At 40.3% G+C, this 15,462-nt stretch overlaps 1 protein-coding gene across 1 annotated transcript in view; it reads left to right on the forward strand.

Moving 5' to 3' along the window:
* Nucleotides 1–6,109: 6,109 nt before the first annotated feature.
* Nucleotides 6,110–15,462, forward strand: part of ITGA4 (integrin subunit alpha 4) — a 118,297-nt gene continuing 108,944 nt past the window's right edge. The window contains exons 1-2 of the mRNA XM_075829533.1: nt 6,110–6,413; nt 6,654–6,775. Coding sequence (XP_075685648.1) covers nt 6,223–6,413; nt 6,654–6,775 — 313 coding nt within the window. The 5' untranslated portion in view covers nt 6,110–6,222. The remainder of the gene's footprint in view (nt 6,414–6,653; nt 6,776–15,462) is intronic.

The following is a 15,462-nucleotide window of genomic DNA, read 5'->3' on the forward strand; positions in this document are numbered from 1 at the left end:
GGACAGACATCTGACTAAAAGGTGGGATAACTGTGTGAAAAAGAGGCATGAGACTGTGTGAAGTAACCTAGCCTGGGTGTGGCCTGTGGGAGACAAGTAGAGACGTGAAAGGACAAGTCCCTGGTTGGTAAAGTGTTAAACTGGTTAAGCATTTTGTAAAGTTCCTGAGACCGTGCCACTTAATGTTTTGTAACCGTTCAAGCTTACTGTGCCTCATAAAAAGAAAGTGACCATATGCTTTGGGTGCCACTATAATATCAGTTGTCTTCAGTAAAATCAATCTGTTCAACATTTATTTGGTCTGCGACTGTGTTTACTTAAAGGGGTACCACTGGAGTAACCCCACTTTGTAAGCTAAATACCAGAGCGTAGACCTGTATATGATGTGATTCTAGGTTCAGGTTAATAGAGGAGGGGAGGGGGGTTGGTTCCAAATAGGATAAATCAGCAAATGATAAGGAGTGTTCTATGGCACACAATCACTTTAAAAATTGAATTGCTAGAAATGTTGACTTGGCCTGTGTTCAAATCATCCAGATGTGGAATATGAATACTGAGGAGGATTGAAGCAAAGTCCATGTCTTTACTGTACATTACTGAGCATAGTGGACCAGTAATAAATATAGCACAAGTACACATTGTCCAAGTTTGTTTCTCGTTTCTATGATACTTGCTATGACTAAACCGTATTTTCAATAATTATAAAGGTCATTTTGGGTTTCTACTTTATGGGTGTGTGCCATGACTTAACCATAGATTAGCCTATTTGGAGCAGTCCTTTTTTTTGCTTGAACAAGTCCTGTGTATTACACAGCTGTAGGCAGAATGCGCTCCCACCCAGGGAGTGTAGTTGGACATGTATTTCAATCACATGCTAAACATTACTTTATCTTAATATGTAAAATGGGTTGTTTTTTAAAGTTACAAGATTCAGTAAATCAAGAAATGAGGTAAAACCATCCAGTTGTTTTACAATCTGATGATTTTCTATTATGTAACACAGTATTGCGCATATCCAATATGAGCGGAGTTGTTCAGCTCATAAGACATAGTCACATTCAAGAACTCTGATTCAAGCTGGATTTAAGTTTTGCTTGGATTTGAAAGGACAGAGACACAATGCTTCAGCGCTGCCACCGACACAGATATTATCGGAAATCATAGGATTAGAGGATCGTATTGGAAATCATAGGATTAGAGGATCATATTGGAAATCATAGGATTAGAGGATCATATTGGAAATCATAGGATTAGAGGATCATATTGGAAATCATAGGATTAGAGGATCATATTGGAAATCCTAGCATCCTAGCATCCTAGGCCAGGTTCACATAATGTGGGGAAATTATAAAATACGTGCAGCATTGTTGCCAGGACATTTGGGAATGAATGTACTTTTAGGACTGGATCTACACACAGCGTTTTTTTAAAAACCAAAAACGCTCCAGCCAGATTTTACTTTAACCCCTTCCCGATATCCGGCGTATATATATATATATATATATATATATATATATATACGGCGCACGCCGGGTGGGGGGAGTATGAAGTGGGCTCACGGGCTGAGCCTGCTCCATGGAACGAATGTGTCGGCTGTGTGTTACAGTCAACACTTCCAGGTAACGTGCGGGATCCCGCTCGTTTAACCCGTTAAATGCTGCGTTCAATAGCGACCGCGGCATTTAAATGACTAAAAACATGGGGCGACCCCCTGTAACATTCCAAGGGTCCCCCCACCGCAGCGAGAACGGGGGTGCCGTTGGTTGGTCTGGGGGCCTGATGAAGGCCCCCAGGTCCGCCATCTTTGTACTCCTATGAAACCCTGCCTCCGCCAGGGCTTCATAGGAGACTGTCAGACTATCAGAATCACGATATACTGTAATACATTAGTATTGAATTACTCTGAACTATTACAACATATCATTATTTAGTCCGCACGGTGAATGTAGAAAGTAAAAAATTAAAACTTTATCTACCATAAAAAATGAAATAAAAAGTGATCAAAAAGTCTCATGTACCCCAAAATGGTACCAATATAAACTACAGCTCGCCCCGCAAAACATAAGCTCTCATACCGCTAAATCGACGGAAAAATAAAAAAGTCATGGCTCTTAGAATAGGACGACAACTCAAATATTATTTGTATCGTTTTTTTCTTGGAAAAGTAGTAAAACATAAAAAAACTATAGAAATTTGGTATCGCTGTAATCGTATTGACCCGCAGAATAAAGTTAACATGCAGTTTTTACAACACGGTGAACGCCGTAAAAACAAAAGAACCAAAAATATTGAGGAATCAGTTTTTTTTCCTATTCCACCCCACATATATTTTTTTTCCAGTTTCCCACTACACTATATGGTAAAATAAAGGGTGCTGTGAAAATCTGCAACTCGTCCTGCAAAAAAACAAGCCCTCATATGGCAATATTGATGGAAAAATAAAAAAGTTATGGCTTTTGGAAGGTAGGGAGGAAAAAACAAAAGTGAAAATCCAAAAAATAGCTGCGGCAGGAAAGGGTTAAGGGTGGCTTTACATGTAGCATTGTTAGAAAAAACGCTATTATGTTTGGTAGCACTTTTTGTCACATTGTTTGCAACAAAAAACGCTGCGGCCAGATGTTAGCTTGAAGTTAATGCGGAAATATAAAACGCACTACAAATATGACCTTTTTTTTGTCTTGAACTTTTTCAAAATCACAGCAAGGCTGGCATTGGCGTTTTCTTTCCAGCATTTAGTGGCACTTTTCTCCCATAGACCTCCATCGGTTAATAACTTAGATGTGATTGATTTTAACTGGATTCTGAGCGTCAGACACACACGACCTACTCTCAGCCGAGCCGTCAGTTCAGCTGAACTGGCGGAATTGGCTGAGAGAGAAAAATACAGCTTCTATGTATACAGGATACATAGAAGCTGTATCATAGTGATGACATTTTGTTTTAAGTAAAAGTCAGTTATAAAATTGCTTATAAAGCACCCTGCATGAGTGTGGAGGCTGCTTGGCAACAGTCCCGGCCCCATAGGATTTCCATGCTCTTGTGGCGACCAGTCAATGGCACATACTACTGATACTGCCAGCACTTCTTCCAGTTGCACAGGAAAATGACTGCCAGTCCCCAGGGATGGTGTATTAGGTAAGTCAATTTTTTTCTTTCTTTTACTAGCGTGGTGTGGAAGAGTACACAGCAGAGACGGTACGCAGATAGGTTTTCCACCAGCCAAAAATATTCTGCAAGCAGGAGTATCCCCAAAAAATTTTGGAGCAATGCAAGTACACTGCAGAGCTGCAGGCACAATTCACACCCCCTGTGGTCTCCCTGCTATATGTCACCAGGCTACAGGGAATTTCACAATTTTGGTCTGGTTTTTATTCAAACACTGCTGGGGGCCATAACCTACAGGCTCCACCATGCTGACAGATACTCAGGGAGACCACAGGACAACCCTGCATTTTTTTTCTATTGCTTTCACAGCTAACAGGAGCAAATCTGACAATAATATAATATTAGGGAATTGTTCACAGTCACATATTTTTTTTTACTATAAGACTTTCTGTACTTATACAAATATGTCCCATATAATTGAACACTAAATAAATGTGCTGTAACGTGGTACTATATCAATGTGGATCTTAGCTGCAGGCAGACAGCATTTATTTACATACATGGATTGTGATCACCATAGAGGACAGGGACTAATGTGAATGGTGATAATCGGTACAGTGTTGCAAAATATATTGGTGCTATATAAATGGGAAATAAATAAATATGTTTAAAGGGAATGTGTTGCCAGCAAAACATGTTTTTTTTTTTTTTTAGTTAAACAATTAGTGTGTAGGTGATTAAACATTGTTCTAATTTTTTATTTTTTTTTCACGAGTCAGGAAATATTATAAATTGGATTCAATTTATAATATTTCCCAGCACTGGTCACTAGATGGAGCACTTCCCAAAATTGCAGCATTGCATGTGGTAAAGCAACCACACTGCTTTATGCTGCAAAATTGGGAAAAAATCCCTCGCTCTAGTGAGCTCTCAGAATCCCCCCTCCTTTATCCTGGCTAGTGCCGGGAGAAACGAGGGGTTTGAACGGTCTAACCTCCTACACTGTGTGTCGCCATTTTTTGAGCTAACACACAGTGTAGAAGGTTTACATACACTAGTAAAACACACTGAAACACGAACATACATAGAAATCACTTACCTACTCCAGTCGCCGCCGCTCCCTCCGGTCCGTCCGCTCCGTCTGCTGCCGCGACCGGAAGTAGTAATCTTACTGCCCGGCAGCGACTTCCGGTCCACAGGAAAATGGCGCCGGACGGCGCACATTTCAAATCTGACTGTGTGGGAGCGGCGCATGCGCCGTTCCCACACACACGGCGTACACCAAAGTGGATGGAACGGGCCCCGTTCGCAGTCCCTATGGGACTGGAGCTGCCGTATTCCATGTCTGTATGTGTCATTAATCGACACATACAGAAATGGAAAAAAAAATGGCAGCCCCCATAGGTAAGAAAAAGTGTAAAAATAGAAAAAAGTAACACACAAATAAATATAAACGTTTTTAATAAAACCCTAACATAAAACTGATATAAAAAAAAAAATGTTGGTGACACTGTTCCTTTAAAGAAGCTCTGTCACTAGTTTAGTAATGCCTAATCTCCTAGCTAATATAATAGGCGCTGTCACACTGATACTAGTGAAAATTGTGTCCCAAAAAGTTTATTACTTTAAAAGTTATGAGCATTTTTCTAAATATGCAAATGAGTCTATACCAATTCTCCTGAGGTGGAGCTTCCTCACAGCCTCTGACGCTGTCCTATCAGCATGAAGCTGCTTCACACAGTGTGAGAGACTGAGGCTGGAGGGAAGGGGAATCACTTCAAATAGCCATATCTCAGGCTGTGGACCACCTAGAACAGTGGTCCACTCCTGATGGAATATAAAAGATGAGATTCTAATCTTTCATATAACACCAGGATCGCAGTGAAACAACCGGAGGTTTCACCAGTTGAAAACACAGTTGGGAATGGAAGCTAAATACTATATGATCCCTCTGTGTTGCTGGGCAGGGAAGATGAGAACTGTATGCTGATTGGACAGCGTCATACAGAAAACATTACACCGCCCAAAGTGAAAAGAAAGTCACCTCCCATTTGGCAAGTATTGTCAAATAAGCATAATTAGAAAAATGCTCATAACTTTGCAAACAATAAACGTTTTTGAAAAAAAATTACACTGTAGTTATCGGCCTCAAAGCAGCTATTAGATTAGTTAGGAGATAGAGAATTAATAAACTAGTGACAGATCCTCTTTACATAGCAGTCTATATGGCCCAGTGTTTACATTGATTTCTATTACATACTGTGTCCTTAGGAATTACTACATGTGTAACAGATAGGCCCCATGCACACAAACAAGTTTTTGCGGCCACAATTCACCCACAAATCTACGGGTGAATTGCGGTCCTATTCATTTCTATGGGCCCATGCACACGACCGTGGTTTCCATGGTCCTTGCATTGCCCAGGAGCCTGGACATGTCCTATTACTGCCGTGTTTTGAAGTTCAGGCTCATAGAAATTAATGTACGCGGCCACGTGCACGGCCCGCGATTTGCGGGCGGCCCGTGGGTGACATTCCGCGGTCGTCCGGGCTGCAAATCACGGCCGTGCACACCACTATGGTCATGTGAACAAGGCCTAAGTAAACAAAGTTCCCCACCCACTGCTACTGTGGTCCCCGGAATACTCGATCTGTTAACAATTTTTAACAAATATTACAAATTGCAAATTTAAAACGCATTTAGAGCTCAGTTACATGAGAAATGTTTGTAAAAACCATGAGCACTATAGCTCTACTGTTATTACTTGTTTAAATAAGTAAGGCCAAGTATTTCCAGTAGTCAACTGGAAATAATAATGTGTTGTAGTCCTATATTATCCATGTTACAGTCAGAACTTGTAATTACTAGAGGAACGGTTTCTACTGTGTAGTCTCTGTCCTGGAGCAGCAAACTGTTAAACAGAGGAGGAGGAGGAAGAAGCAGGACTAGTGGGCGGTTACGTAAAAAAAGTTTTCTTTATTAGATATACAACATGGGCTGCTGGATGCTGGATACAGACAGTTACCCTGCGATCACAAGGCTCCAGTGCACACGAGAATCATTCCATTGCTATGAAGACATTACTTTGGGGAAAGCAGTAAAAGTTGAAGAATAATCATGAAGAGCGGAGAAGGCTGCAAACTTTTAAAACTGACCCACATCTGGAGTCTTACACTGATCTGTGCTCTCATTACAAACCATGCTGCAACTTACAATATAGATGAGGAGAACCCCTTGGTTTTTAAAGGACCAGATGGATCACTTTTTGGATACTCTGTAGTTTTCCACAGCTATATGGATGATAAGTGGTGAGTGTTCACGTGAATTATGGCAAATATTCATGTATCTTGCTGTAGCAATCTCTGCATTACATCATGTTTAAGAATGTGAATCTGGTTGCTATAAGAACAATCTAGACAAGACACATTCTACTCTATATAATGAACAATTTTTATTTACATTTTTATTTAATTTCATTATTTTTTATTTTTTTTAGTCTATTTTTACATTTTATATGTTTCATTTTTATTTGTTTTTCTTCATTTCAGGATTATTGTTGGAGCCCCAAAATCCAACCTGACCACCCGTGCAGATATCACCAACCCAGGAACAATTTTCAAATGCAAAATTGGAGAGAATGTTAATGGCACATGTGAACTAATGGATGTGGGTGAGTGTTAATGATGTCATAGGGTTATGATGTCAAGTTTCTCTATTTCTGTTGCTTATATAGCGCCAACATATTCTGCAGCGCTAGAGCCAATGTCAGATTCACGCGCTAGAGCCAATTTTATAAGAAACCATTTAACCTATCGGTATGTTTTTGGAGTGTGTATGGCAACCAGAATACCTGGAGGAAACCCACACGAACACAGGGAGAACATACAAACTCTATGAAAGTGGTGTCCTTGCCTGGATTTGAACCCAGGACCCAGGCGCTGCAAGACAACAGTGCTATGTGTCCCACTACAGTACAGCAATATTAGCAGTCTAATAAAAATGTAATGAATCATTTGACTATATTTCAATGTCTAAATGAATATAATTATTTCAAGGGTAAAGGGATTTTTTTATGTGCAAAATCAGAAGCCAATGATATTTCTGGACTTGCACTAAAAAGTGATTGTCCAAACTAGAAAAAACTGCAAGTCCATTGAACATTGGTTGATCACGTGGGACCCCCATAATCAGCTGATGTGGGTCCGGGTCACATGCACAGTTTTGGCACAGTTTAGCCAAACACAGGAGTGGACAGAAAAGAAAGGAGATGCATCAGTATTTTCTTTATACATTTCTTCCGTTCGGATCCACTTCTGGCTTTCACTCAAAAGACTGAACCAAAAACTGCATCAAAACTTTGTGTGTGATCCTGGCCTTAGCCAAGTGAGTGTCTAAGTAAATGCAGTAATGCAGGGATACCAAACAATTGAAAGACACTCATAATGGGCATCCGATCACGGGTTCTGAGCAGAAAACCCCACAATTCTAGGGCTGGCATAATGGAATTTGTAGTTCTTCAAAACAAGAAGGGCCATATGTTCCCTAGCTTAAAGTTACATTAGCTTATTTTCCTTTTTCTCATGAGATAATCTGTTAGAGAACCTGTTTATGTTGTATAGCAGAGCATTGCAATATCATGTGATTACTATCATTATAAAATTATTTTACTATTAATTCTATATTTTTGAGTAGCAGATACAGTAACAACCAATTAGTCAAAGGCAGAAGAATCTAGTTGCAGTTTTGGCCTAGCTCAAAGCAAAGTTATCTGTTACTTTGTAGGTGAACTAGAACTACCAGCATATGCTGACAAACTAAATATATTGCATGTCTTAAAGGAATTCTCCATGATTGTGTCAGTAGAATCTGGTATTGTATTATGTTAAAATTCTGTCTCTAAGATGTCAGGAACTGCAGCTTCAAGAGTGTCTGAATGTTTACATACAGCTTGTCCATACAGGATAGGATATGACAGATACCACCCTAGATGGGTATGGACAAATCCCACGCATAGAGCATCCTTTATGGACGGAAACTAAATGTGAATGTAACTTTTGAGTTTATAGTGTCTTTGGTATGATTATAATTTATTTTTAATTTTTTTCTTCTGTTGTAACGGAGATTGGAAACATTTGCACCCAATCTTTAAAATGTTGTAAAACTTGAATTAGAAGGGGAGTATAATGTACTGGCATCATATACAGTATCAAGTGGCGGCTTAGTCACATCTACTCTTTAATGTTGGAACGAATCTAAAAATGGGCATTTTAATCCCAGAGTATTCTTGTAATTACATTTTTCATTATTTTATATTGCCAAAAAAATATCAGAATCTTTTTCATTTGTAGTATACTTTTTGGGTTAGATCACATGTTCCTTTTATAATGAACAATAACATGAATGAATATCCGCTGCAGACGCCATGGATTGTATGGTATAATTGTACTTGCTCTTGTACTGCTCGTAAACAATTACATCCATTATTCTATTTCACAATTAGACGAGACTCAAGGAAGCTTGTTGTAGTGTATGTGCAAGAAGGATGTGTATGTTTTGGAATGAGGGTGGGGGGATGGGAATTTATCACATCTGCTTCATTACATGCCTTGGTGGGATGTTGTGTGCAGGAAACAGAGTTGATCTGAAAAACATAACTTCCTTAAAGTTCTAAAGAAGGTTGGTATCCTGTGGTTCTACAGCTGATAGCAAACCTAACTATCCGAATGCTTTGCCTGTAATTAACGCTCAAAGAGCAATTAACTAAAGTTCTTACCAACCATACTACAGTTTTGTGATGTCACATGTCTACATTTCAACAATGTACCGCCTAAGGCAAGCAGTTTCAATAGGAATAAATACCTAGTGGTTAGGCCTTGTGCACACAACTTGGATTTATACTCCGTATGCGTTCCGAGTTGTACAGAACTACAATGCGTCACCTATATAGGTCCCATGTAGATAGCGCCATACAGCCCCCCCTGTAGATAGCGCCATACAGCCCCCCCTGTAGATAGCGCCATACAGCCCCCCCTGTAGATAGCGCCATACAGCCCCCCCTGTACATAGCGCCATACAGCCCCCCCTGTAGATAGCGCCATACAGCCCCCCCCTGTACATAGCGCCATACAGTCCCCCCCTGTAGGGAACGCCATACAGTCCCCCCCTGTAGGGAACGCCATACAGTCCCCCCCTGTAGGGAACGCCATACAGTCCCCCCCTGTAGGGAACGCCATACAGTCCCCCCCTGTAGGGAACGCCATACAGTCCCCCCCCTGTAGGGAACGCCATACAGTCCCCCCCCTGTAGGGAACGCCATACAGTCCCCCCTGTAGGGAACGCCATACAGTCCCCCCTGTAGGGAACGCCATACAGTTCCCCCGTATATAACGCCATACAGCTCCCCCGTATATAACGCCATACAGCCCCCTCTGTAGATAGCGCCATACAGCCCCCTCTGTAGATATCTACAAAGGGCTGTATGGCGTTATCTACAGGGGGGCTGTATGGCGTTATCTACAGGGGGGCTGTATGGCGTTCTGTACAGGGGGGCTGTATGGCGTTCTCTACAGGGGGGCTGTATGGCGTTCTCTACAGGGGGGGACTGTATGGCGTTCCCTACAGGGGGGCTGTATGGCGTTCTCTACAGGGGGGCTGTATGGCGTTATCAAAAGGGGGGTTTGTAAAAAAGGCACTATCTACAAGGGGGGGGTTGTGTGACACCCAGGAGACGGGGGGGCCCCAGTCAAAAGTTTGCTATGGGGCCCAGTCTTTCCTAGTTACGCCCCTGCGTGCGATATTCGCTCTGCTGTGTGCATGACATCTGTAGAAGATGCCCTAACGAGCACAAGCAATTGTGGGCATAATAGTGGCATAAATTGTTATGTAGGAGGAATGTCTTCACAGTAGAGATAGTTAAAAATTTTACTCAATGAATAAACTGTGTTAATATATTTATTTACATAGGCATATAGACTATTTTTCATTTATTTGTTTTACTTAGTTCAGTTTGACTATAGCTATGTATCTACATTTCTGCTATAAACCAATACATAAAACCAAATGCAAGTTTTAATTCTCCTTTACAGAATTGTGGTTACGCATACAAATCCTTTTTCATGTAGCCCTGTAAATGATGGTTTAAAGCACAACTACAGCTTACAATGCAGAGCTAAATGTCCAGCTTGCAAATCTTTTCAGTGCAAGGTAGGCAATGATGGTAGGGACTTCTAAGGTCATTAATGGTAGTGGATACATATATCAACTTTTTTTTAACATTGTGAACACTTGGACAGCTACATTTTTATTGATGAGAGCAACTACATAGGAGCCAGTGTGAGAAGGGGGCAGGCTTGGTGTCTATAACCACATCCAGGTTGATCACAAACCTGCTTATAATAATCTTTAAGGCTCTCTTCACACTGACATTATTAGGTTAAATCAGGAGTATCAGTATTTTTGATTACAAGAATACAGAATTCTATTCTTAAAACTACCGGAACCCCATGGGAAATCTGACAGACCCCCATTATATCAATAGGGTTCATCAGGATCCATTAGAAAACAAAAACATTACAGCATGTCTAGTAGATCATGTATGACACTTGTGGCATTGGCCGTATATGCAGAAAACGCTTGTAGCTTTCCAGAAAAATTATGCCTTTGCCTTTTAAATGGAGCTAGGGATAAGACGGTAGTAAAAGATCCATGGGGATCTAAGACTAAGTAGATCCAGAAACATTAAAGAGGATCTATCACTAGATTATTAATTCCCTATCTCCTAACTATTCTAATAGGCGCTATGATGCTGATAACTACTGTGTGATTTTTTAAATTTTTTTAAAACCTTTATTATTTGCAAAGTTATGTGCATTTTTCAAAATCTGATAATTTGGCTATACTTGCCAAATGGGAGGTTACTCTTTCTTTTCACTCTGGGCGGTGATGTTTTCAGCATAACGCTGTCCAATCAATGTCATACAGTTCTCCTCTTCCCAGACCAGTAACACAGTGGGATTATATAGCATACAGCTTCCATTCCTGACTGTGTTTTCAACTGGTGTGATCTCCGGTTGTTTCACAGCTAGAACTGTGAGATATGTCTCGAGATATGGCTATTTGAAGTGATCCCCCTTCCCTCCTGGTGCCATATAAAAAATTAGAATCTCATCTTTCATATGCCACAAGAACCAGTTGAGGTCCACAGCCGGAGATATGCCTATTTTAGGTGATCCCCCTTCTCTCCAGTCAGTCTCTGACACTGTGTGAAGCAGCTTCATGCTGATAGGACAGCATCCGAGGCTGTGAGGAGGCTCCACCTCAGGAGAATCGCTGGTGTTGACACCCACTTGTCTAGTATAGGCTCATTTACATATTTAGAAAAAAAAAGCTCATAACTTAAAATAATAAACTTTTTGGGACGCAAGTTTCACTAGCATTATCAGTGTGACAGCGCCTATAAGATTAACTAGGAGATTGGACATTACTAAACTAGTGACAGATCCTCTTTAAAGCAGGACTTTCAGATGGTTGAAGGATAGCCAATTTGCTATGTGCAGGATGACAGACACACTCCAGGTATTAACCCTTTAATTGTGCAGTGTCTTCACCTTGTAACATTAGGAGGAGAGATCCGTTTACAGTGGTAGAGAGGTACTATGGGCCCGGGAGCGTCACTGAAAAAAATGGAGCTGAGCCCCTGAAGACAACGGAAGTCCCAAACCTAGTGGCTGCTTGTTGTATGAAAGTGGAGACAGCCAATACTCAGTGAGTTGCTGTGTGATGTGGACCAAGCTGTAGCTTCTGAGTTGCATGGGATTTCTGGTGGTGGAATTCCCCCTGCAGTGGTTGAGGGAAAAACTGGTCACTGAACACGTAGGTTACTGGCCAGACAGTTCTTAGGCGGTCGGAGATCCAAGACACAGCCAAAAGGTCAGGAGTCAGCCACAGTAGCGTTCAGGAGTTCTGGGCCTGTAGGGAGGGGGCTAATCTATGCTGCAAGTTCGGTTGTGTGTCGCAACTGTGGAGTGCGGCCCTGAGCTTCAATATGGGCCTCAGGGCATGCAGCTCAAACACTGCCTCTTTCAAATTGTAATTCAGCGTCTATCTTGGTTCTCAGGACGGTCTAAATTTTTAATGTGGCTTCGGCCAGGTATAGGCCACAAGCTTCGGGGATCTCGATTCAGGCGAAGTGCCTCTCCCCAGATAGGTGTAGAACTGGGAAGCAGTTCTAATGCTGCAGACAACTTACTGGGGTTTTCTCCAGTAAGGATTGTCCCCGATGGTGCTGTATGCAGCTCCATCCTTTAGAAAATGGATCCGGCATAGCTGCTATGGCTCTGTTATGCATGAAAGCCATAGCACCAGTGTGAACAGAGACTTCTCCTTACAGCCTCTAGCATGTACATGGTTCTCTCCTCTTACCCACTCCATGAGCTCTAAATTCCTTTGAGCGAGGATTGTCTATAAGGTACTTACACCATTATCCTTTCCCCTTTGCCACGCAATGTTTGATTATAAAATATAATTAAAATCAAATGAGTATTCTCTGCAATCATTATATGTCCTCAGGGATTACTTAATAGGAACTCACTATGATTAAACATATGAATCGTAATGAAGTATAACTGCTACAGTATGTACTACTTTAAAAAGCACACAAGGCATGCAGCATTCATGTATAAAGTTGGAAAAAGTGAAAAGAAAATGCAATAAGTAATAAATGGAGTCGGTAGGCATGACACACATAGTCTGTTCAACCTTACGTAGGCCCTGTAAGCAAGGAGGTCTGCCACCATCTAAAAAGTACCTACTGAGGGACTGTACAAATGATTCCCATACCACAATATCAATAGAGAAATGATTCCCATACCACAATATCAAAAGAGAAAACCCACAAGAATTAGAGAGCGCAGTGAGGGAGGGTCTTTATGGGGTCCCATAATTTAAGATTATTTGTGTTCATTCAGTGTACATGGGATTCAGACTTTTCCTAGTCTATACAGATCTTTTCCTTCACAGCTCCATGGGAGAATGGAAGTGACAACAGCTGTGAACACATTTTTAGCCCCCCACCCCCACCCTTGACCATTAGTCAAGTGGGTTCCTTATGGTTCATATCATACAGTGTGAATTCAGCATATGGGGGGGGGGGGGGATTTCCTGTATTTCTACATAACTAGACAGGACTCTAGTAAAAAGTTGAATGACCACACCTGTGGGTTCTATTATGGTGGCCATATTGAACTGACCACCAAACATAGAGACAATATTGGCATTTCAAGAATACTACCAACCTGGTACTATGTAGGTACTGTCCTTGAATGGGACCGTTTTGAAATTCTCTACACAGTGTTGCTTTTTAGAGAAATTCTTCCTGCTAGGCATGAGTGAAGACCCCAATGATGTGAGCAGGCATGTCTGATAATTATGAACTTGTCATATCATACATAGTCTACGTAATCTTTGGTTTTTCATGTGTCATGAGCACAATACAGGCACCGTTTATGGTAAATACAGTTTATTTTATCATTGAGGAGAAGTACTGTTGTAGGAGTTGTCAGAATATCAGGGCAGACCCTCTCCTCATCCAATGCAGAAAATACAGGTGGGTTGTTCAGCACTTGTCTTCCATTCAGAGCTGGACAGAACAGGTACAGGGAGTTTGCTTTGACAATGGCTGCTCTCCCTTATTTCCAGAATTGCTCCCGTAATCAGTAAATATATGGCAATTGATGTAAATGCAAAGTTCCATTTTTATATTTGTGAAAATAGATATTAAATACTATCGTATTGAATATAATGCAATTAAATTAATCTAGAAATGTGAAAACATGTTATTCTTAGCTACATTTTTAGTTGAACTTCAGTGGATATCCGGTATTATTACATTACTTAGAACATATCACACACAGTGGTTAAAATTCTATCACTACTGATATGTGTAAAGCAAGTATACAAGAGTCATACATTTAATACATGATGGTGGTAGATGGGCTGAATTCATTGATGTCTACCAGTGGATCATGTTTGGTTTAGATGGATGTTTTTAGAAAATATCTAGATATGCCAGATGAACTGCGGCATGTACAGAATAAGTGAATGGCTCACTATCGGATCAAAATGAAATGATCTTACAATATCCAGTTCATGGTTTTACTTCCTTTTCCTATTTATCACTTTAATAGGAATTCCGCTTTCCTGGATTCACAATAACATCCCATTGCTTGACTTACACCTTCCTAGTGTGCAAACACCAAATATCAGGATTGTGTGAATATCCAGTAAGATAAAAACAATAAATCACTTTATATGATTATTTTTCCAGATGCTTTGGATTTGGATTCTTCTGTTGTTATTTCTCTTACCAAAGGAAAAAAAAAAGAATAAAAAATAAGTAAATAAAGTAGTGGTATAGTAGAGATTTTATTGTGCTCTACCAATTTTACCCATTAAATAACTTATTTGCATATTTACTTTAAAATAAAGTTTTGCTTTATATTTGCTTTATATATTTTTGCTATTTTATATCTAGCACCATTTTTGAATTTGACTGTAGCAACCTGCTAAATAATAAGCCCATTTTGCTTAAAATTAGTCAAATCTGAAAGGAAAGCGTAAAATCTGAGAGATTGAGAAAAACTTCATCACCTTTTCTAATTGTATTTTTTGCTAAATTGAGATAAAAATCTAGGCAGTTAACAAAAGTGAAATTTCCTGTACGTGGTGTGAGGAGATCGGCATACCACAAGAATGTGTTTAAATATTTAAACATAGGTGTTCTGCATTTTACTAAATGACTTTGGAAATCTGTGTACGACCTGCTTCTAAGCTGTATGTTATTTTATTTTTTATTCATTCAGCATCAAATTATACTCTAGTGCTGTACTTAGAATATATTGACCCGTGTTATTCTTTGTCCCCAGTGAGGCTTAAAATCTAACTGTCTTAGCTCACACATAGACACTAGGACTCATATTAAAGCAAGTCAATTCAGTGTTCTATATGTTATTGGAGTGTGGGAGGAAACCAAAGTGCCCAGGGGAATCCCTCGCAAGCACTCAGAGAATTTACAAACTTCATGTAACTGTTACCTTTGGCTGGATTTGAACTCCGGACCTTACTGCTGTAAAGCAACAGTGGTAACCACCGTGATTTCCAATCTCAAGATATAGGGTTTGCTGAACATTAAAATATATGTGCACCTCTGCACGTACTTTTTGCATGTGTGGGAGCACCATTTATGTCAATGGAGAGTCTGACAACTCAACTCAGAAAGACGTAGCCAATGGATCATGGACATTTTGTTTTAGCAATTACTGAAGTCTGGCGGTCCCTAAGACATGTGATAAAATAGACCAA

Source organism: Rhinoderma darwinii, chromosome 6 (genome assembly GCF_050947455.1).
Source record: "Rhinoderma darwinii isolate aRhiDar2 chromosome 6, aRhiDar2.hap1, whole genome shotgun sequence".
Taxonomy (NCBI): domain Eukaryota; kingdom Metazoa; phylum Chordata; class Amphibia; order Anura; family Rhinodermatidae; genus Rhinoderma; species Rhinoderma darwinii.